Below are 21,372 nucleotides of genomic sequence, written 5' to 3'. Positions count from 1 at the left end.
GATTGCGGAGATATACGTACCGGCCGTTATACTATAGCTTTGGAGGCGAGTGTTGCGCTGGGGGAGGTTTGGGGGTAAGCTCCGTTTAAATGGTATCTGGTAACGTTATGATTACAGCTTATTATTATCAATTGCGGCTCTAGGTTGCAACTTATCAGGGTTGTGCCATTGGGTGCGCGGGAAGAAAAAGTTACCATTTCCAAGTCGCCAAGATTACTGTTACGAATCTTTTCACTGCACTTCAATGTAGCGGTTGGCACGAGGACATATGGGGACGATTTAGGTGTTTTGAGGTGAGTGTTATTTCCAAATTGGGTGGCGAATACTCTAGCAGGATGCCGATACTAGCAAGTTTTTACATGTTGTGGCTTCTGGTTTTAGGTGCTGCTTGTATTTTGGAGGCGCTCGAATGAGGGTCCGGCAACGAGTTTAATTATCGTGCTATTTGGATACTCTGATGTGCAGTACAGTGTGTTTTTACAGCAACAGATTGTGTTAGATATCTATAGAGGCACTACAGTCAATCAATCAATAAATCAATCAAATAATTTGTAGAGCGCACTACATACCCGTAAGGGTTCCAAGGCGCTGAGGGAGGGCGAGGGGGGGTGCTGTTGCTACTGGTCGAACTGCCAGGTCTTGAATTGTCTCCTGAAGGTTAGAAGGTCTTCGGTTTGTCGTAGGATGAGGGGGAGGGTGTTGCAGGTCTTGGCAGCGCGGTGGGAGAAGGATCTGCCTCCGGCTGTGGTTCTACGGATGCGTGGGACGGTAGCCAGGGAGAGGTCTGCGGAGCGGAGTTTCCTGTTGGGTACATAGAAGGAGAGTCGACTGTTGAGGTAGGCTGGGCCGGTCTTGCGGAGTGCCTTGTGTGCATGGATCAGGAGCTTGATGGAGATTCTTTTGTCGACAGGGAGCCAGTGCAGGATCCTCAGGTGGGGGGTGATGTGGTCGCGGCGCGGAACGTCAAGGATCAGGCGTGCAGAGGCATTCTGGATTCTTTGCAGTCTGTTGATGAGCTTGGTCGGGGCTCCGGCGTAGAGGGCGTTTCCGTAGTCGAGTCTTCTGCTGACTAGGGCCTGGGTGACTGTTTTCCTTGTGTCTGTCGGGATCCATCTGTAGATCTTGCGGAGCATGCGGAGGGTGTTGAAGCAGGTGGAGGAGACAGCGTTGACTTGTTTGGTCATGGTGAGTTTAGAGTCGAGGATGACTCCCAGGTTGCGTGCGTGGTTGGTGGGTGCGGGGGGTGTCCCCAGCGATGCGGACCACCAGGAGTCGTCCCATGCTGAAGGGTTGGGCCCGAGGATGGGGATCTCCGTCTTGTCTGTGTTCAGCTTAAGGCGGCTATCCTCCATCCATTCGGCGACGGCCTTCATTCCCTGGTGGAGGTTGGATTTGGCGGTGAGGGGGTCCTTGGTGAGGGAGAGGATCAGTTGCGTGTCGTCAGCATAGGAGATTATGTTGAGGTTGTGATGTCCGGCGATGCGTGTGAGGGGCGCCATGTAGATGTTGAATAGCGTCGGGCTGCGGGAGGATCGCTGCGGGACGCCGCAGATGATCTCTGAGGCTTCGGATCGGAACGGGGGGAGGCGGACTCTCTGGGTTCTGCCAGAGAGGAAGGAGGCGGTCCAGTCCAGGGCCTTGTCGCGGATCCCTGCGTCGTGGAGTCGTGTGCGTAGTGTGCGGTGGCAGACGGTGTCGAAGGCGGCGGAGAGGTCCAGAAGGATGAGGGCCGCCGTCTCGCCGTTGTCCAGTAGGATCCTGATGTCGTCTGTGGCGGCGATGAGGGCGGTCTCGGTGCTGTGGTTGCTGCGGAATTCTGACTGGGAGGGGTCCAGGATGCTGCGGTCTTCAAGGTAGCGGGTGAGCTGGATGTTGACTATCTTCTCGATGACCTTAGCTGGGAACGGAAGCAGGGAGATGGGCCGGATGTTTTTGAGTTTGCTCGGGTCCGCCTTGGGTTTCTTCAGTAGGACAGTGACCTCTTTCATTGGTGAGTATGCCAGGGTTATTATAACTGGTCTCCATTTTGGACATGGAGATAAAGCTAGTTTACTCATTGGCTATGCATTTGTATTCCGTTATATTTTCAGGCCAAATAATTGCCTATATTCAGCTCTGGAACACAGTGGATTTTCTGTGACGATGTCAAGATCCTTTTCATTTTTTTGGGGTACTTTGGTGAGTGTTCAAACATAGCCTGTTTTTAAGCAATAATAAATGAATAGCTTCTTAGATTGGGGGTTACGTAATAGTGGATCTGAGCAGCACCATATTTCAGACTATTGGTTGAACATTACGATGGCTTGTGGGGCACCGTACCGATATGATTATGGGCACAAGGCTTATTGGATATCCAATATCAAACATTGGAAATACAGGTCTGACTTACTAATATGCAGGTGAGACACGTTGCTGCTTGCTAGGGTATTTTGGATAATCTTGCTGTGGGTCTCAAGGGATACCCAGGTTGTATCAACATAGATTGTACCCACACACGATTTGGTGCGTGTTTAAGAGTATAATGATAGCAATTTATATTCTTTGTTGTCTATAGTATGCTGTTGGCAACAGGCCACAGCCCTGACCTCCACCGATGTAAACTGTTATGACTATTGGGGCGTATATATTAAAACCACCAACATTGTTTGATTAAGGACGTGAAGATATACCACTTGTCGTTACAATTGTTGTTTGTGTTTCATTTCTCAGAACTGAGCCGTTTATATGATATCCAGATTTAGGTTCTTGTCTACTTATTTTAGCGCAAGAACGGACTTTGCCTCTTTAATCCCAGTTTATCGAATCCTACATTTATGGTGGGTTTATCTTTTTTGTATATCGGATTCATGCACTCGTTATGGGGATGCTCATAATTTTTTGGGGTAGTTTTTATTGACACTAATCCGTAATCTTGCTATTACCTTAACGGGGTTTCACGGATTTTCTCTTTTCTCTCCTGTTTTTTGACTTTACATTTCTGGTGCTTTGGGTTCTTGTTATCACATATATATTTACGTTTTACCTTGTTTTTTGAAATGATGGTAACACTAATGTTCCTCTTTTGTCATGTGTGTTTATCTTCTCATGTAGTACTATTGTAGGTTTACTATTGTATTTGCATCACAACATTGTTATGTGTGTATACTTTTTCATATTGTTTGTATGACTCCATTTTATCGTATACTGTGTATTTACTGTGTTTGTTATTCCAGCCTTGAAAAAGTCTGAGCAAAGACGAAACACGTGTCGGCTAATCGTGTGCTGGGAATTTTAAATTTTGTCATAATATGAATAAAGAATGCTAGACAGCACGAATAATCTTTCTGGATCCCTGTTTGCTGATTAATATTGTTGTACCTTTCTCGTTCTCAGTATAGTGATACATACCTAAGGATCTCACATACTTGACCATTACTGTTAATGGATAAATATTTGATTCACTGGTGTGCTGAAAGAGCTTCAGTTTTTGTGTATAGTTGGTTGCACATTTGTTTGTGCTGACAACACCTTTAGGTAGTAGGTGTTTGGGGCTGATCTAGCACCCGGTTGCTGCAACAAAGCAAACATTTGTTTGACTTTTCACGCTGAATGGTGACAGACTATATTGTGCTCTGTGAATGTGCAGATATTTCCCTGTGAGGGAACACTACTACCTATGTATTTTTGCTAATGATCCCATATATCATTTATGTTACAAATGATTGATGTACAATTGGGTTATTGTATTTATATTCTATATGTGCTCTTGTTTAACATTATGCAAATGTTATATATGAAAACAATATAAATAAAAAATGATTGAAATGTGGGTGAAGATTTGACAATCCACACAAAGAATCAAGGCCTATAGGAGCAGTCTAAAGATAATTAAAAAAAATTAAGAAGAGAAAAGTTGAGAATAAAGTGCAGAGACTAAGTAAAATGTATTTACCTGTAGCTACAGTCCTCCAGCATTGATGTCTTTCATAGAATAATATGCTGAATTATTCTCTTTCATCAAGCTGGGTATTATCAGTAGTCAAAGCTTATAAACCAGTGCAACTATACACTGGCTGAACAAGTTTATCAAAAAGGCCTCCCCATGAGACCATATGCATCTCCATTTGTTGGTAATTATTCAACACTCCCTGCTGTGATTGGTTGCAGGAAGGTCCCACTGCGGGGTTCCCAGTGCTTGAATACCATAGCCAGTTGACCTTCATTCAGCTCCCACTCGTGATTGGACAACTCCTGTCTGGTGAGAGCATCTGTTCAAATACGATCTATCCTTAAATGTCCACATAGCATATGAGAGCCAAAGACATTGATCTTCAAATGACAATGAGATCTTGTAGAGCCTTGCTTTCCAACTGCAATAGTTCGCGGCTGTGTTGCCTTTGCAGACTATGATTTGTTACGTATACTAGGGCTCTGGCCTAAGTCTACAAGGTTTGGATTTCCCACCCACGGGTGCCTGGACTTAGTTCAGTGCATCATCGCTTGAGCAGGGAAGTCCAGGTTATTGCAGCCCAACACAACACCACAGAGCATACCTACTGCTGTGGTGTCCTGGCTTCCTGGGTTACTGACAGTCCCGTAAAGGGATCAGGGATGCAGTGGTAATTCAGACCCAATTTAGTTCATTAGAATAGTACACTCAAGCACTGCACTAGAAAAAGACACAATGTACGTTTAAAGGTGATTGTCTCAACAGTCTCATCCTGTTGTTTAGTACACGAGTAATAACCACACAGAATATAATTAAGAGAACTAATGAAGGCTGCTAGCAACACGAATAATACGAATAGTGTAACATGATTAGAATGTTTCTAGCAGCATTACACCCTAAAGACTACTTCTATGTGCTATGAGAGCATGGAGTAGCTAACTTGCCTGCAGAGTTTCTTGGGACTCAACACACTGAATACATGTTCACAGGGGATAAGCTGTGGTTAACAGACTTCAGCTGGTAGAAAGTATCCCCTCGGAAGGAAAACACACATCAGCGGTGCTCAGCTCCTCCACTCTCTGTATCGACTCTCAGCATAACAATGGATGCTGCTGCAGTTTGGCCGGACCTCTCGTGATAACCTGGTGCAAAGGCCTCTCTAATTCAGTGGCCAATTCATGGGGTTTGTCCACAAACTATATATACAGTGTGCCAAACATTGGATAAGGCTGTGCACCAGCTGTATGTAGTTATTTCCTGGAAGCTAGGAAGATATTGCTTCACTAGCAGGGCTAGATGAGAGGCAGAGAGTAAGCTGGAGTCAGGTTAGCTTGGATTCATGCTGCAGGCTAGGGGATTAGCAACCACTTCTACACTGGGAAGAATTCCCTTGGATGTTTAGACAAGTGATAAAGGTACAAACCAAATTTGTGCTGTCTGTAGAAGTGAAAATGTCTGCCTTTGTTAAAGTAAACTCTCTGGATTGGCATCTATAGCCACCATTGAGGGTGTTGAAGAAAGCACAATGACCTAGCTGCATCGATGTCTGCTTTGATAGTCTGCAGCGCCTTGTCACCTGTTTCCCAAACGCATTGTTTCAATTATAAGACATGACCAATAGCCTTCACGTGGACCTCTGACCTAAATAAACTACTGCTTTTCAAACCAGCATAATCTGCATTGCTGCAGCAGCTCTATTCTGATGAAGCATGCTTGTTGGCTGTTTTTGGGAAGTGGAGAAATATTTTCCTTGTGGAGAGAAGAATAAAAGTTTAAAAGTGCAAAAGGCAAACATCCACTGAAAAAGAGGAAGCAACTTTCCCTGAGGGGAGGCCGAGTGATATGCTGGGACACGGTGGTGAGCTGGAAGAGCTTTTAATATAAAAGTGGCACCATATTTATCTGACTGGCTGAAACTGGAGTGCCAGGGGCATGATACAGTTCATGGTTCACCTGAGTGTGCTGTGTAACTGAGGTGCTATTGATGAGTAGTGCCATGTGGCACAGGATTGCTAATCCAGCCAGTACAGAGCCCCAATCACCCACTTTCTGAGATTTGTTCTTGCTGGCATTAAGACTATGTGTTGTGACACAGCCACTGACTGTGTGGTCTGTCACTACAAAAATCAGGTCCAGGAGGCCAAGAAGTCTCAAAGCCACTCTCACTGAGACCCAGAACTGGGGCTGAAACATCATTAGCACCAAAGATGTCAGGAAGTTTGCCATCGTCTGGAGGTAGGCAATGAGTTAATGTGGCGAGACCACCTTCAACAGCCCATTATCGATGTAGAGGAAAACAGGTTTCCCTAACCTTCAAAGGTGTACTGCAAGCATCACCAATACTTTTGTGAACACCTGAGGGGCTCTAGGGAGGCTGAAGGGGAGCGCAGCAAATGGAAAATGTTCCTTACCTACCTTGAACTGCAGGTAGCTTCTGTGGGACTGCAGGACGGGCACAGGGCAACCATCCAGTCACCTGGATCCAGGACAGACAGAACCCGGGCCAGTGTGAGCATCTTGAATTTGTCACAGGTCTCTGTCCTTCTGCAGCAAGGCATTCAGAGGGCAAAGACCTACAAATAGGACACAGGTCTCTGTTCTTCTTTGGCACAAGGAAATAGCACATAACCAGTTCCTGTTTCTCAGTCTTGTACCTTCGCAAGGGCCCCCTTGGCCAGTAGAGCTTGCACCTCCTGCAACAGGATGGACACGTGCACACCTGAAAGCCGATTCGATGTGGGCTTGAGATGAGGTGGGTCGGAAGGGAAGGAAAGCGAAGGAAAGGGCATAGCCCTGCTGAACAGTCTGAAGGAACCATCAGTCTGATGTTATAGCAAGCTACCCCAGGAGAAAATATTTGATCATGCCTACCACAGGTTGACCTGTATGTTGTCAGCCTGATCTCCGTCATTGACTGAGGAAAGGATTGGGATTTTTTCTGCAGGAGCTGTTGGGCCCTGAGCTGCCTATACACAAAACGTCTGGAGCAGCCTCAAAGCTGGCAGGGGTCGAGAGACCCAAAGAATGCGACACAGGCCGGTTCTCCTTTAAGTGTTCCAGGGCACAATCTGCCTTCTCACCAAACAGGTGGGAGCTGTCAAAAAAGCCAGTCCAAGTCATCCAAGCATGCCGATGGAGCACAACACTAGTGCCAATTGCCCAGCCAAAGCAATTGGTCGCATCTAGGTCAGACCAAATAATGTATTCCACTGCATCTTGAATGATCTGAACCAGGGAGGCCCGAAATTCATCAGGGACTACCAGGAAAATCTCACTGACCATGTCCCAAAGGATGTTGGTAAATTGGCCAAGAAAAGAACTGAAGTTGACCAACCTCAAGGCTGGCCTGGCAGATAAAAACACTTGTTTCCTGAATGCCTCAATGCTCTTTCTTTGTTCGGTGTTGCAGGGAATGAAATGGGGTTCACCTTGCAGGTAGAAACCTGAACTACCAGATTACCTTGCAGGGGGATACTGAATCTTAAAATCGTGTTTGCCTGGCTCTGGTCTGTGGATTATGGATTTCTGTCTGCTCACCAATGGGTGTGAACAAGATTTAGCTGAGGTGCCCATTAATGTGCAGTAAGGGCTTCATACAGTGGCTCAGGGAAAGCCTGTAGAGGTTGTAACACTGCTGTGAGTACCTTAGTTTTAACTTCCACGGAAGGGAATTATAAGTCCAAAACCTCAGCTACAAATCCGACTACAGCACAAAAAACACTTTCTTCCGTTTATGGTCCAGGGCGGATAATCAATCCAGTATCTATCCCATACATAGAATTTCATCATAATGTGGGGTAAGTTAGGCCCATCATCTCCATGGCCATTTCCAAGGTGTGGTAGATTCTGATCAGAGTTTCGGCTAAAAAGCTGGTGGAGCACATGATGGCAGCTCAGCAGTAGACGGAGTGTTTTGTCTGAATCTGACTGTATGGGAACTGGGTCTGTCTGAGTAATTACGGGCTGAGACAAGTTTGGCTTGGAGACTGACACAGGTATCAGTTAAGGGTCCCCCACCTGCACTGTCGCAGCCAACGTCAACACTGAAGGGACTGGCACAGATTTTGACGCAGGAGTGGAGGTCCACACTGAAGCCTGGTGCATAACCAAAAGGGGGTTTGAGAGGCACAGACCGTGCCAATGACAAATCCACCTGTGGTAACCTGACTCAAAGCCCCTGCAGATCCTTGGGCCCTGAAGGCACGCCAGAGGGCGTAACCATAAGAGTGCCAAAGATTTACAACATGGCCTCCCTAAAGGCCTCGATCTGCAGCAGCATCACCAATGACTCAAAGAATTCAGGGTGCAGCTGTACCAACTGTGGAATCAGCTAATTGATGGAAAATCAGGAGTGGGACCAAGAGACGGGGTGATGCGGAGGAGTCCCGCTTGGCCGTCTTGTGTCTGCACTTCAATCTGGACTTTGACTTACTAGAAGACTTCTACTGTTGCAAGGGGAACCTGTCGCGAGGCTGGCCCCGGAATGAGAATGAATCCGCATCCTTGAGGGAAAATGGGACTTGCTCAGTTTCTCCTAATGTTCAGCAACTGATAGCTTCGCTTCATGGTCCCAGACAGCCTTTGGGTTCATGAGGGTGTGTTCCTCACATGGGTTGGCATTGTGCTTCTAGCTCACACAGTAAAAGCAAAACTTGTGCGGGTCTGTCACAGCATGGTTTGAACCCTGTCATTTTTAACTCCGGTTTATCAAAATGTTTTACGGAAAAATCTTGTCAAACTGATGAGAAAAAAGTGGGGAGCAGAGCTGCAGGTCTGCGTTCGAAGGCGTGGAAAGAAAGAAATTGACGTCGGTGGCAGGGGTGGTGCTTATATGCGGCTTCCAGGCAGAAAGAGTCAATGCGGAGCCACACGGTGCTACCTAGTGGCGCACAGGAGCACTGCTCTCAAAGCTTCCAGATCTATTCTTGTATTCAAAGGTGAGGAATCTGTGGTTAAAATAATCCATCAGCAGAGTTAGAGATGATGAGCAATCTTCCACTTTGCACTGTTGAATTAACGAAAAATGACTGGATTGAAAGTGTCAGTCAGAAGAAAAATAAAAACTCACCTTTTGGATAGACACCTGAGCAGCTGGTTACTATCACTGAGACATTACTGACCAGCTATGGGCATCTTTTCATAGTGCTCTAATACCCTGCCAGGATATTAGAGCTTTCCAAAACCCCTAAATGATGATGACGACTGTTTGATGGGCATCACTATGTCTCTGAAAAGTAAGTATCCTATCACTGCGAAATTACCTTCATCACTCCATTGTAAGGTTTTCAAACATTTAGAAACATTTCTTTGAATTCAGTGGTCTGGCACATTGAAAAATTTTTAAATTTAAAATCATAGATGCGTAAATAAACAGGGGCTTCTTTAACAGTTCCAGCCAAGGCTGTTAATATACCACCATGCAGAATAGTAAACATTATTCTTAAAGGTACTTTCTTGAATGAGATTTACCTGCAAACAGATGGAAAACATTCTTGCAGTCCCTTCTTTTTGACCAATGAGCCTTCTAAACAGTACATAATGATGTCCATTACCTTATGAATAAATACAAAATATTAGACATTTTCCAACTTATTTATATATTGTTTTGAATCACAAGCATGAAAACTTCAATGAACAGTTTATTTAATTCTTCTATGTTAAGAAACTGGGATGACCCACAATTTAGCATACAAATAAAATACCTTCTCAGTTTCTTGACTTAAAAAGCAGTAATGAGCTTTTGCAAGCGGTAGGCAGCTTCTCCATTCCTAATAGTATCCGAATTAGATACGAAAGAAAAGCCAGTACCACCCAATGCCCAATCAACGCCATACCACTGGCAGGTATTACTACACACCAGACTCTTTTATCCAGCAGCTTTGGAAAGGAAACACACAGACATCATGGGCGGCTAGTCTCGCGTGGATACATGGACCTACTGTACTTATATCATGTTATTAGCATTTCTGTAGCACACATCCATCAGCACAGTGTTTTTTTTTTATTGGGGGATGCCTGGGATGTGTGCTTCCGGGGTTCCTCACAAAAGCGATTGTAAGTCAACCTACAGTGATGCATTTGGGGGATTGTTTTCTAGCCCATCTTCGTAGGGTTGTTCAACTAGACGCGGGCCAGGAGCAGAAAGATGCTATGAAACTAGTACACAATACCCGGGGTACTTGATATGTTTTCATAGCTTGATGAAGGGCACTAATGGAAGAAAGGCTGACTTTGTAAACTCACCACAACCAGTTTGAGCTTCAACACATTTCAAAATTGAGGTTGTGAAAACCCCATATTTATGACTTTTGAGACATAAAGAAATAGTCATGAGCAATTAATTAAAAGGGACTTATGCTGGGCAGAATCTATTCACAATCCGCAGAGCTCTAGTGCAGACTGTTTATCATGTCTTGTTTCCTGTAGCTGCAAAAATCTGTATCAGTTTGCAACACTAGTGGTCTGCAACTATCTGATGCTGACTTCAAAGTAAATTCCACTTAATATTTCAGCTGCATATTATAGTTCTGCCACAGCATAACATCGAAATCCGCAGAAAGGCACTGAATGCATTCTTTTCATGAGGTTGAGATGCCAGGGTGAAACATTTTAAGCCGTTCCTGCTGCAGGAATCCAGCCACTCTCTGAATAGGTGAGCTGACAGGGCAAACGCAAGGGAGTATTTGCCCAAAATTTAATTACTCCCAAAATTCTAGCATTTTCTGTTACAAGGACATTGCTGCCATTTCCACTACTAGTTGGCCCCACGGCCCGGCTCCGTAGCCAATTTCAGCCCCGGAGACCCCATCCCCTGGGGTCTGGCCTTTATTTATTTTTTAATAACTCAAAGGGAGGGCGGCCGCGTGGCCCCCCTCTCCGGCCATTCTTGGCCTCGGGGTCCCCATCCCCCAGGGCTTGACCGTTTTAATTTTTTTTTTTTTTTTTTTAAATGGAGGGGGGACCTGTGTGCCCTCCCCCACTCATGAGGCTGATTCAACCCCGGGGAGCCCATTTCCTGTGGCCAGACCTTTATCTTTTTTTTCTTTTAAAGGAGAGGGGGGACCTCCTCCCCAAGCTGATTTTGGTTCCGGAGTCGGAATCCCACAAGGCCAGGCCTTTAAAAATATATATTTTATGTAGAGGGAAGACCCCCTTAAATATTGTATTGGACCCCGGGGAGGTGGGGGTCCACGGGTTATGAGGGAAGCCGTAGGGCCTCCCCAGCATTTTTATAAATAGAGTATGTGCCTCGGGAAGGTGGCGGTTCAGGGCCTCCCCCGCATTACTTAAAACAAGAAACCAGTGTGCCCCGGGGAGGTGGTAGTCCAAGGGGCGGGGGTGGGTCCGTGAGAACCCCCCACATACTTACAATTAGCCCCGGGGAGGTGGCGGTCCCAGGGCTGTGGGCGGGCCCACTGGGCTTGCCTGCATTCATGATTAAAAAGTGCCCTGGGGAATTGGTGGTCCACATGGGCCTTCCTGCCCGCAATCATAATAAAAAAATGCCCAGGGAGGTGGCGGTTCCCGGGGCGGGGGAGGGTCCACAAGGCCCTCCATATTATTATAACTCGCTCCGGGGAGGTGGTGGTCCCGGGGCATGGGGGTCCGCGAGGCACCCCCACATTAATGAAATTAGCCCTGGGGAGGTGGCGGCCCCAGGACTGTGGGCGGGCTCATTTAGCCCGTCTGCATTAATAATTAAAATAGCCCCGGGGAGGTGGCAGCCCCCGGGGCTTTGAGAAGCTCTAGGAGGGGGTCCATGTGCCCCCAGGACCTGGCCCACCCGGGGGGGACCCACCTCCCCACCATATCTGGGGGGTCAGGGTATTCCTACCCTGCTCCCTTTTCTTAATTTTTTTACTTTTTTTCTGGGACTCGGCTTCAAGCTGAGTCGCAAGATGGCTGTCAACGCTTCCTGGTTAAAGTGTTGGCAGCCAATCAAATTGTAGAAGGATCTGTGAGTCCACTGCAAGGACTCGCGCCCCCAGATAGCTCTATATTTTTAAGTTAGATATTGGAAAACTTTTAAACAGATTCTACACCAAATCACAAAAAACACGCTTTCTCAGCCAACAACTAGCTTTCTGCCAAATTTGGTGTAATTTCGTTCAGCAGTTCGAGCTGTAGTCTAGTTACAAAAAACATTCCCATAGACTTAACATGGGGACATTTGGGACCCCCTTATTTCTCGGCCTTCGCTTGACGAATCACCCCGAAACTTTCAACACAGCAGCTGAACCAGAGGATATATATATATATATATATACATATATAATTCACTTAAAAAACCATAGGTTTCACACATGTTATAGTTAGCTGGACATTTCACTCGTAAAAAACCAATGAAATTCCCCCGTTATATTTAGTGCAGGCAACTATAACTCACGCGACCGCAATCCTCTGCTGATGACGTCAGATATTACATCAGATTTACGCGCACCCCCGCGATTTAAAAAAAAAAAAAAATGTAAATGTTTTTTTCTGCCTTCGGGGTACTTCAGGGACCCCCTGACAAAGGCTAGGGGGTCAGGAACTCTCTACCCTGCTCCTTTTTTACGTTCGCCACCTTCCTTTTCCACTCTCGCACTGAAAACAAACAAAATGGCGGCCGACACTTCCTGATTTCGACCGATTCGAACGTTGACTGACATGTAACAACCAATCAGAATTACGCTTGCGCACGAGCTTTTTAATGAACAGATTGACTCCATATATGCAAAAGGCACATCCCTGACCTGAGGACTACCTCTCTGCCAAATTTCAAGTAATTCTGTTCAGCCGTTCGGGCTGTAGCTTGGACTAAAGGTCCTATGGAAAAATGCATGGGGAAAACGCGTTTTCGGACCCCCCTTTTTCTTAGACCCCGCTTGACGAATCCCCCCAAGACTTTCAGGGAAGGAGCGGAGCGGAGCGCCCCACCTATTTTGAAAATTTCGCGAGGATTCGTCAATCGGCGCCAAAGTTATTCAAAATAGAATGTTGCGGATTTCCTATGGAAACACGATCCTAACTATAACTATCTACTGGCGACAGCCAGTAGATAATATATATATATATATCCTAACAAAGCACACGCTAAACATCAGCAGCGTGAAACCGGCCACACCAGCGTGCTTTTAAGATCTTTTATTCCAGGCAGAACAAGAATAAGAGAAGTACTCGACATCGTAACCACAGATAATGTATCGAAAATTGATAAACTGGACTGCCTCTTTAAATGAATGGACATTGGTCCTTTTTCAATGTTTAAGCTACGTTTAAAATAAGCTGACGATCCCACCCTTTCAACTATGCATATGATTAAGAGGTATTTCACCTCGAAACGCGTCATGCTGTTCTGCCTGGAATATGCTGTTCTGCCTGGAATAAAAGATCTTAAAAGCACGCTGGTGTGGCCGGTTTCACGCTGCTGATGTTTAGCGTGTGCTTTGTTGGGATTTATGAGGTGTCTGACACACCTGGGACCGGCCCCGACTCAAAAGGCTGTGGAGCTCTGTTTGTCAGATTGTGTTTTGATTTATAAAAGGAGCGCCCGCCGGCTGAAACACTTGTCACGGACGAAAGTTGAATGGAAGGGCCCCTGTGAGAGGCCCACCTCACCGAGGATGTGAACACTTGAATCAGCCAGAGTCTGCGAAAGGGATTTCGCTGAAGCACGTCGTGCAGATGAACTTTACTCCATGAAGGCAAGGAAGAACGGGTTGAAACTAAGGTGGTTGTGGAATTTGTACAGTGTCACTGCGGTCATCGGATGCAGCCATAACAAGGTACTCTACCAATTAAAGGCTTTAGAAGCATTTTTGACAAACAGTGACATTTGGGAAGTTTTGCCAAGTTCAAAGATTGGAGATTAATTAGGAGGCATTGTGGGCTGTGTAGTCCGTTAAGAAAACAAGGAAATACAAGAAGTACTTAAGTTACGGTGAACTCTGAAATATTTGAAAAGAAACTTTCTTGTATTGTGGTGAAAGAATAAGAGAAGTACTCGACATAGTAACCACAGATAATGTATCGAAAATTGATAAACTGGACTGCCTCTTTAAATGAATGGACATTGGTCCTTTTTCAATGTTTAAGCTACGTTTAAAATAAGCTGACGATCCCACCCTTTCAACTATGCATATGATTAAGAGGTATTTCACCTCGAAACGCGTCATGCTGTTCTGTCTGGAATATGCTGTTCTGCCTGGAATAAAAGATCTTAAAAGCACGCTGGTGTGGCCGGTTTCACGCTGCTGATGTTTAGCGTGTGCTTTGTTGGGATTTATGAGGTGTCTGACACACCTGGGACCGGCCCGACTCAAAAGGCTGTGGAGCTCTGTTTGTCAGATTGTGTTTTGATATATATGTATATATATGTATATATATGTATATATATATATGTATATATATGTATATATATATATATATATATATATATATATTCACTTAAAAAACCATAGGTTTCACACATGTTATAGTTAGGTGGATATTTCACTCGTAAAAAACCAATGAAATTCTTCCGTTATAGTTACTTCAGATAACTATAACTCGCGCGCCCGCAATCCTCTGCTCATGATGTCACATATTACATCACTCATGACATGGTCAGTGGCATCACTCTTGACATCACTGATGACATCATCCTTGTGATAGAGTGGCGGTCGCGCGAGTTATAGTTATCTGAAGTATCTATAACGGGGGAATTTCATTGGTTTTTTACGAGTGAAATATACACCTAACTATAACATGTGTGAAACTTATGGTTTTTTAAGTGAATTTGCAAGGTTTTTTAAATGCTAATTCCTAACTATAACGTGTGTGAAACCTATGGTTTTTTCAGTGAATTTGTATGGTTTTTTAAATGCTAAGTTATTTATGTATTATTATTTTTTTTATATATTTATTTTTCAATAAACGACGTATTTTTTTTTATGGTTTTTCACCGTGCGCGCACGGTGCGCGCACCCCCGCGATTTAAAAAAAAAAAAATGTAAATGTTTTTTTCTGCCTTCGGGGTACTTCAGGGACCCCCTGACAAAGGCTAGGGGGTCAGGAACTCTCTACCCTGCTCCCTTTTTACGTTCGCCACCTTCCTTTTCCACTCTCGCACTGAAAACAAACAAAATGGTGGCCGACACTTCCTGATTTCGACCGATTCGAACGTTGACTGACATGTAACAACCAATCAGAATTACGCTTGCGCACGAGCTTTTAAATGCAATTTTCTCAGGAACTAATGAACAGATTGACTCCATATATGCAAAAGGCACATCCCTGACCTGAGGACTACCTCTCTGCCAAATTTCAAGTAATTCTGTTCAGCCGTTCGGGCTGTACCTTCGACTAAAGGTCCTATGGGAAAATGCATGGGGAAAACGCGTTTTGGGACCCCCCTTTTTTCTCGGCCCCCGCTTGACGAATCCCCCCGAGACTTTCAGGGTAGGAGCTGAGCGGAGCGCCCCATTAGTTTTGAAAATTTCGCGAAGATTCGTCAACCGGCGCCAAAGTTATTCAAAATAGAATTTTGAGATTTCCTATGGAAACACGGTCCTAACTATAAACTGGCGACCGCCAGTAGATTTTATATATATATATATATATATATATATATATATATATATATATATATATATATATATATATATATATATATATATATATATATATATATATATATATCAAAAAGGATTCTTCAAATGCAAAGCTTGTAAATATGGAGTCAACACTAGATCAATCTCCACTCCCTTACGTAAAACCCCATTGGAGATTAGGGAGTACTACACATGCAAAACGGAATTTGCAGTATATGTGCTACGTTGTACCTGTAACAAATTGTATGTGGGTAGCACCATTCACCCCGTACATATCAGAATTTTACAACACCTCAGGGCCATCAGCAACAACGATCCAGCATACCCTGTGGCCCGTCACATCAACAACGTACATGGTGGCAAAGCAGAAGATCTGGCATATTTCGTTGTTGATAGTGTCAAGAAAAACATCAGGGGTGGCAACAGACAACAGGCACTCAGGAGACTTGAGTCAAGATATATAATCCTGTTGGATTGTAAGATTCCATATGGCCTCAATGCTGATGAAGCATTACATGTACATCTTTAAATTAGCAACTGCCTCTTCAAAATTCTGATACCAATCCTATTAGATCTGACCTTGCTGTTTTTTATTTCAATTTTTTGTTTGGTCTCCACAAATTCTCCACTTACCACATTCCTATGTTAATATTATATTTTATTTATTATCTTTGTAGCATCATATATATCATTTGATCTGTTACATGTTCACTCATATCGATCATTAAGACATTAATTATTTGATCTGTTCTGCTCATGTAGGCACTAAGTCATTAATTATGATGGTGGCATTTTGTTTTGTTTTACTAAAGCACTGCTTTGCTTATCACTTTTGTAAATAATGCTAGTCGGAAGAAAGACTTCTTTTCCGTTAGTATTTCATTTGTGTCAATCACTGCTTTCACGGTTTCTAAGCAACCATTAGGTTTGTGTCATGTGTAATTAATTGTATAAATAACTTACGAGAACAAGGTCGGACACAGTGAGCAAGGCGGACCTGTCCGCCGAAACGCGTCTAGGCCACAGTTCTGAAATAAAGTATTTTCCTTGAAACTTTATCCCACGGTGCCAGCGCCTGTTTCTAATTACGAGAAACCAGGATTGGATGTTATACATACATACATACATACATACATACACACACACACACACACACACACACACACACACACACACACACACACACACACACACACACACACACACCCCCCCCCCCCCCCCCCCCCCTCTACTGGCAATAGCCAGAACGAAGGTATAGTTAGGACCAGTTTCCATAGGAAAAGGGTATTTTTGTTTTGCCAATAACTTTGGCGCCGCTTCAAGAATCTTCACAAAATTTTCAAAATAAAAAAAGACTCCTTTTTGGTTCAGCCACTGTGTGAGGTTATCTGTCAAGTGGGGGCCAAGAAAAAAGGGGGTCCCAAAACGATTTTTCCCCATGTTATGTCTCTGGGATTTTTCATTTTTTGAACACGTCTACAGGTTGAACTGCTGAACGGAATTACACCAAATTTAGCAGAAGGATAGATGTTGGTTCAGAAAACCTGTTTTTATGATTTGGTGTAAACCAGTTCAGCAGTTTCAGAGATATTTAAGTTTAAATAATATAGATATGTGGGAGTCCCATATCCTACTGAAATTTGATTGGCTGCCAACACTTCAACCAGGAAGTGCTGACAGCCATCTTGGGACTTGTCGAGTCCCACAAAAATAGTTTAAAAAAAAAAAGATAAGACAAAAAAAAAGAAAAGAGGGCATGGTAGTTATACCCTCGTAGCCTATGCCTCTTAGGGGGGGACCCACAGGGACCTCGCAGTGCCCAAAAAGCATTTTGTTGGGATCCGGACAAAAAAAAAAAAAAAGCATTATTGGCCCCTGGACGGGTCAGGTCCCCCCTCTTGGGGCTTACTAACGCCTCGGGACCAGCACCTCCCCATGGCTTCTTTCTTAAACAATGCTGGGGAGGTAGGTATGGCCTTGCCTGCTGCCCTGGGGACCTCCTTGTAGGAATTAATTATGGAAGAGTGAGAAGCTGCCCCCACCCCCGCAGCCCTGGCGACTGCCACCTCCCTGGGGCTCAAATAATCTAATGCAGGGGGTCTGTTGCGGCCCACCGGCTCCCTCACCTCCCGGGGTTTAATTAAAGATTGGAGGGGGGCCATGTGGACCCCCTCCTGGAGTCATAGATGGCCCTGACACCTGCGGGGAAAATATCATATCAATCCGGCGGCCGTGGCGAAGGACATGGGCAATGGAAATGGCGATGAAAGCAATTGGACATTGGCCGAACGGAACATCAGAGCCCTCCAATTGGCCCGGTATTATCCAATGGCTGAAGTGGACACAGTATAATTGTCCAATCTCATACTTTGTACCATGGACAAGCTTCACAGCATTGAAAAGGCGATGAACGCCGAAACGCGTCTGCTGTTAACAAATAAAGCCTGAAATGAGCCTGCGAGTGCCCCAAATCGTATCGGAGTTGCTGTGTAGCAAGAGTGAGGTCCCACCCTCACTAAAGGGAGATCGCACCCGCCCTGAGTTCGGAGTTTGAGGTGGGAGTCGTATGGTGAATATATATATATAGCTACAGATATATAGATAGTTATATCTAGCTCTATATAACCTACTGGCAACAGCCAGAACGAAGGTATAGTTAGGACCAGTTTCCATAGGAAAAGTAATTTTTGTTTTGCTAATAACTTTGGCGCCGCTTCAAGAATCTTCACAACATTTTCAAAAAAAGACTCCTTTTTGGTTCAGCCACTGTGTGAGGTTATCTGTCAAGTGGGGGCCAAGAAAAAAGGGCTTTTCCCTATGTTATGTCTCTGGGATTTTTCATTTTTTGAACACGTTTACAGGTTGAACTGCTGAACAGAATTTCACCAAATTTGGCAGAAAGCTAGATGTTGGTTCAGAAAGCCTGTTTTTATGATTTGGTGTAAACCAGTTCAGCAGTTTTAGAGATATGTAAGTTTAAATGATATATATATGTGGGAGTCCCATATCCTACTTAAATTTGATTGGCTGCCAACACTTCAACCAGGAAGTGCTGACAGCCATCTTGTGACTTGTCGAGTCCCACAAAAAAAGTTTTTAAAAAAAAGATAAGACGAAAAAAAGAAAAGAGGGCATGGTAGTTATACCCTCGTAGCCTATGCCTCTTAGGGGGGGGGGGGGGGGCCCACTGGGACACCGTAGTGCCCAAAAAGCATTTTGTTGGGATCCGAAAAAAAAAACAAGCATGGGCTCCGTACTTCGTTCATTATTGGCCCCTGGACAGGTCAGGTCTCGAAGGCATTATGCAAATATAGGAGGGGGCGCATGGGTCCCCCCTCCTGGGGCTTACTAACGCCTCGGGACCAGCACCTCCCCATGGCTTCTTTCTTAAACAATGCTGGGGAGGTAGGTATGGCCTTGCCTGCTGCCCTGGGGACCTCCTTGTAGCAATTAATTATGGAAGAGTGAGAAGCTGCCCCCACCCCCGCAGCCCTGGCGACTGCCACCTCCCCGGGGCTCAAATAATCTAATGGAGGGGGTCCGTTGCGGCCCACCGGCTCCCTCACCTCCCGGGGTTTAATTAAAGATTGGAGGGGGGCCACGCGGACCCCCTCCTGGAGTCATAGATGGCCCTGGAGACTGCCACTCATTAGGGCCAGCTCCTGCTATGTCCGGGGATGTCCAGGCCCGGGACACAGTTGTTTGCTATGGCTTGGCGGGAGCATCACTGCTCCAGCCAAGCCATAGCAAACGCTGCTTCACTTTCAGCAAGCGAGAAGTTTGATAAGGGTCAAGCCTTGGGGATGGTGCCCTCGGGGCCAAAATTTGCCTGGGAGGGGGGCCCTCTCCCCTATTTAAAATAGGCCTGGCCAAGGGGGATTGGGTCCTGCAGTCCCCCTTCCCAAATAAATATTAAAAAACAGTAAGTTGCCCCGCCCCCTTTCTTCACCACTCTGCAAACGTGCCTCCTAGCGCACTATTGGTTGGGGGATGAGTGACCTTAGATGCTGAGTCCTTGGGGGCAAAAAGACCTCCTGTTAGCTCCAGTAAGTCCCACACAGTGAGATTGCTGGGAGGTCTTCGGAGACCATGCCCCTTTTTCCACCACTCTGCAAACACGCCTTCTGGTGCACTACTTGTTGGGGATTAAGTCCCCTTCCCTCCTAAGGCTCATTGGGGGCCAGAAAGCCCTCCTCTTACTTCCATTAAGTCCCACACAGCTGGATTGCTGAGAGGTGGTTGGAGGCCATGTCCTCTCATCCTACCACTCTGCAAACGTGCCTTCTGGCATATATGCAGATGCCTAGAGGATAATATGATGTTTATTACCATTGGTGAGTGACAGGACGGGCAATGACTCAAGAGAGTAGAAGCATCATGTGGGTCATGATATCCCATCCTTTCCTCAATAACAGCAACAAACAGCAAATTACACTTTACACAATGGTATATAAGGTTCATGACGTAGCATTTTTTCATGTCTATGTTTTTTTAAATAAGGTGTTCAACCAAAGAAAGGATGCAAGAGGTTACATACTATGAGACAGTGTTTTTCAATCTCACTCTACTGTGATTAAAGGGAATTTTATCTTTCTACTGTGGTAACAAAAGCATTATTACATCTACTATACACATCTATCAATGTGCATCTAGTGCAGATGGGTGCTCTAAACATTTTGCTATTGGGCTACATTTATTTACGCTGCCATGTCAGTGCAAACTATGTTTTGCCTTTTGAGAGAAGAAGAAGAGGAGGAGGAAGAGTAGGAGGAGGAGGAGATACAGACATTTTGAGATAAAAAGCTGATTGACAACATCTGACACAAACAGCCTTCAAAAGGGGTGGGGAGGGGAGCAAAGGAGACCTTATATGTTTGTGTAACGCAATAAACAAAATAGGTTGGTCAAAGAAAACCATGCAGATGAAAAATGAGGTGGAGCCAGACTTTGCCAAGACTCCAACAGAAACAAAAAATAAGGTGAATTTGAATAGGCCAGTAACCAAAAGAGAACATTTTACATCGTGGTCTGGCAACAATGATTGAATGTTAAATTGTGTGAAAGCACCAATTGAGGCCAATGCAGAGGGAAGGAGAGTATGTAGGGTTTGCTGAGATATATATGTTTTGCCAGGATTTCTCACATAAATTATGGGTTTGTGAAGTGTGTGAGAGAGTCCAGACACTTGCCACTGACTCTTTTGCAACACTTGCCTGTTTTCCTTGGTTGACTGCTTGTGGACCACCTTGATGAACTAAATGTTTCATGCCATGGCTAGCAGGCGACAGACTTGGCCACTGAATAAGCATGCTTGGCCTGACTAATTTTCTTGGGGCTCAAGTCAACTTAGGAGCAATGCTTGGTTTGCTACATAGGCCATGTTTATTAACATAATAAAACTGTATGGAATGAGCAGGCTTACGTTACTAAAATGCCAATAGCCGCTCTCCAAATTATCTTATTCTGAGAGACAGTGCATAATCCTGCCTGTGATCGCCTACCTCCTTGATCCACCTCATCATATCCCTGAATGGTAGATTTAAAGCTCTAAAGTAAGGTTATCAAACAATACACTGGTACCAGAGGGCTTTCCGGGCATGGCCTCACTTCTGGTCCAGAGTAACCTGTAACTAGGCCTTTTTTAAGTGGCGCCAATGCAATTAAAGTGCAAATTGAACAGGAAGCAACAGGCATATTTTTCAAGAAAATGTTGTAAGCTCGGTGCCTATCAGCAGCTGCAAAATCTTGACAATATAGGATCCAAATTATGCAACCAATTGTAAAGGTTAATGACTTTTTATAACACCCTAGAATCTGACCATCTTCCTTGAAAATGGGTTTCCCTGAATAGTAGCTTTAAGGCTAACTACT

At 44.8% G+C, this 21,372-nt stretch overlaps 1 protein-coding gene across 4 annotated transcripts in view; it reads right to left on the bottom strand.

The window, feature by feature from the left end:
• WDR7 (WD repeat domain 7) overlaps positions 1–21,372 on the bottom strand; it is a 1,596,127-nt gene that overhangs the window by 331,847 nt on the left and 1,242,908 nt on the right. For all 4 annotated transcript variants that reach the window (XM_085630124.1, XM_085630134.1, XM_085630121.1 and 1 more), the window contains one exon: positions 9,398–9,480. In XM_085630124.1, coding sequence (XP_085486250.1) covers positions 9,398–9,480 — 83 coding nt within the window. The remainder of the gene's footprint in view (positions 1–9,397; positions 9,481–21,372) is intronic.

This window comes from Triturus cristatus, chromosome 2_1 (genome assembly GCF_964204655.1).
Source record: "Triturus cristatus chromosome 2_1, aTriCri1.1, whole genome shotgun sequence".
NCBI lineage: Eukaryota > Metazoa > Chordata > Amphibia > Caudata > Salamandridae > Triturus > Triturus cristatus.
This window is presented reverse-complemented; position numbering and strand designations above follow the sequence as displayed.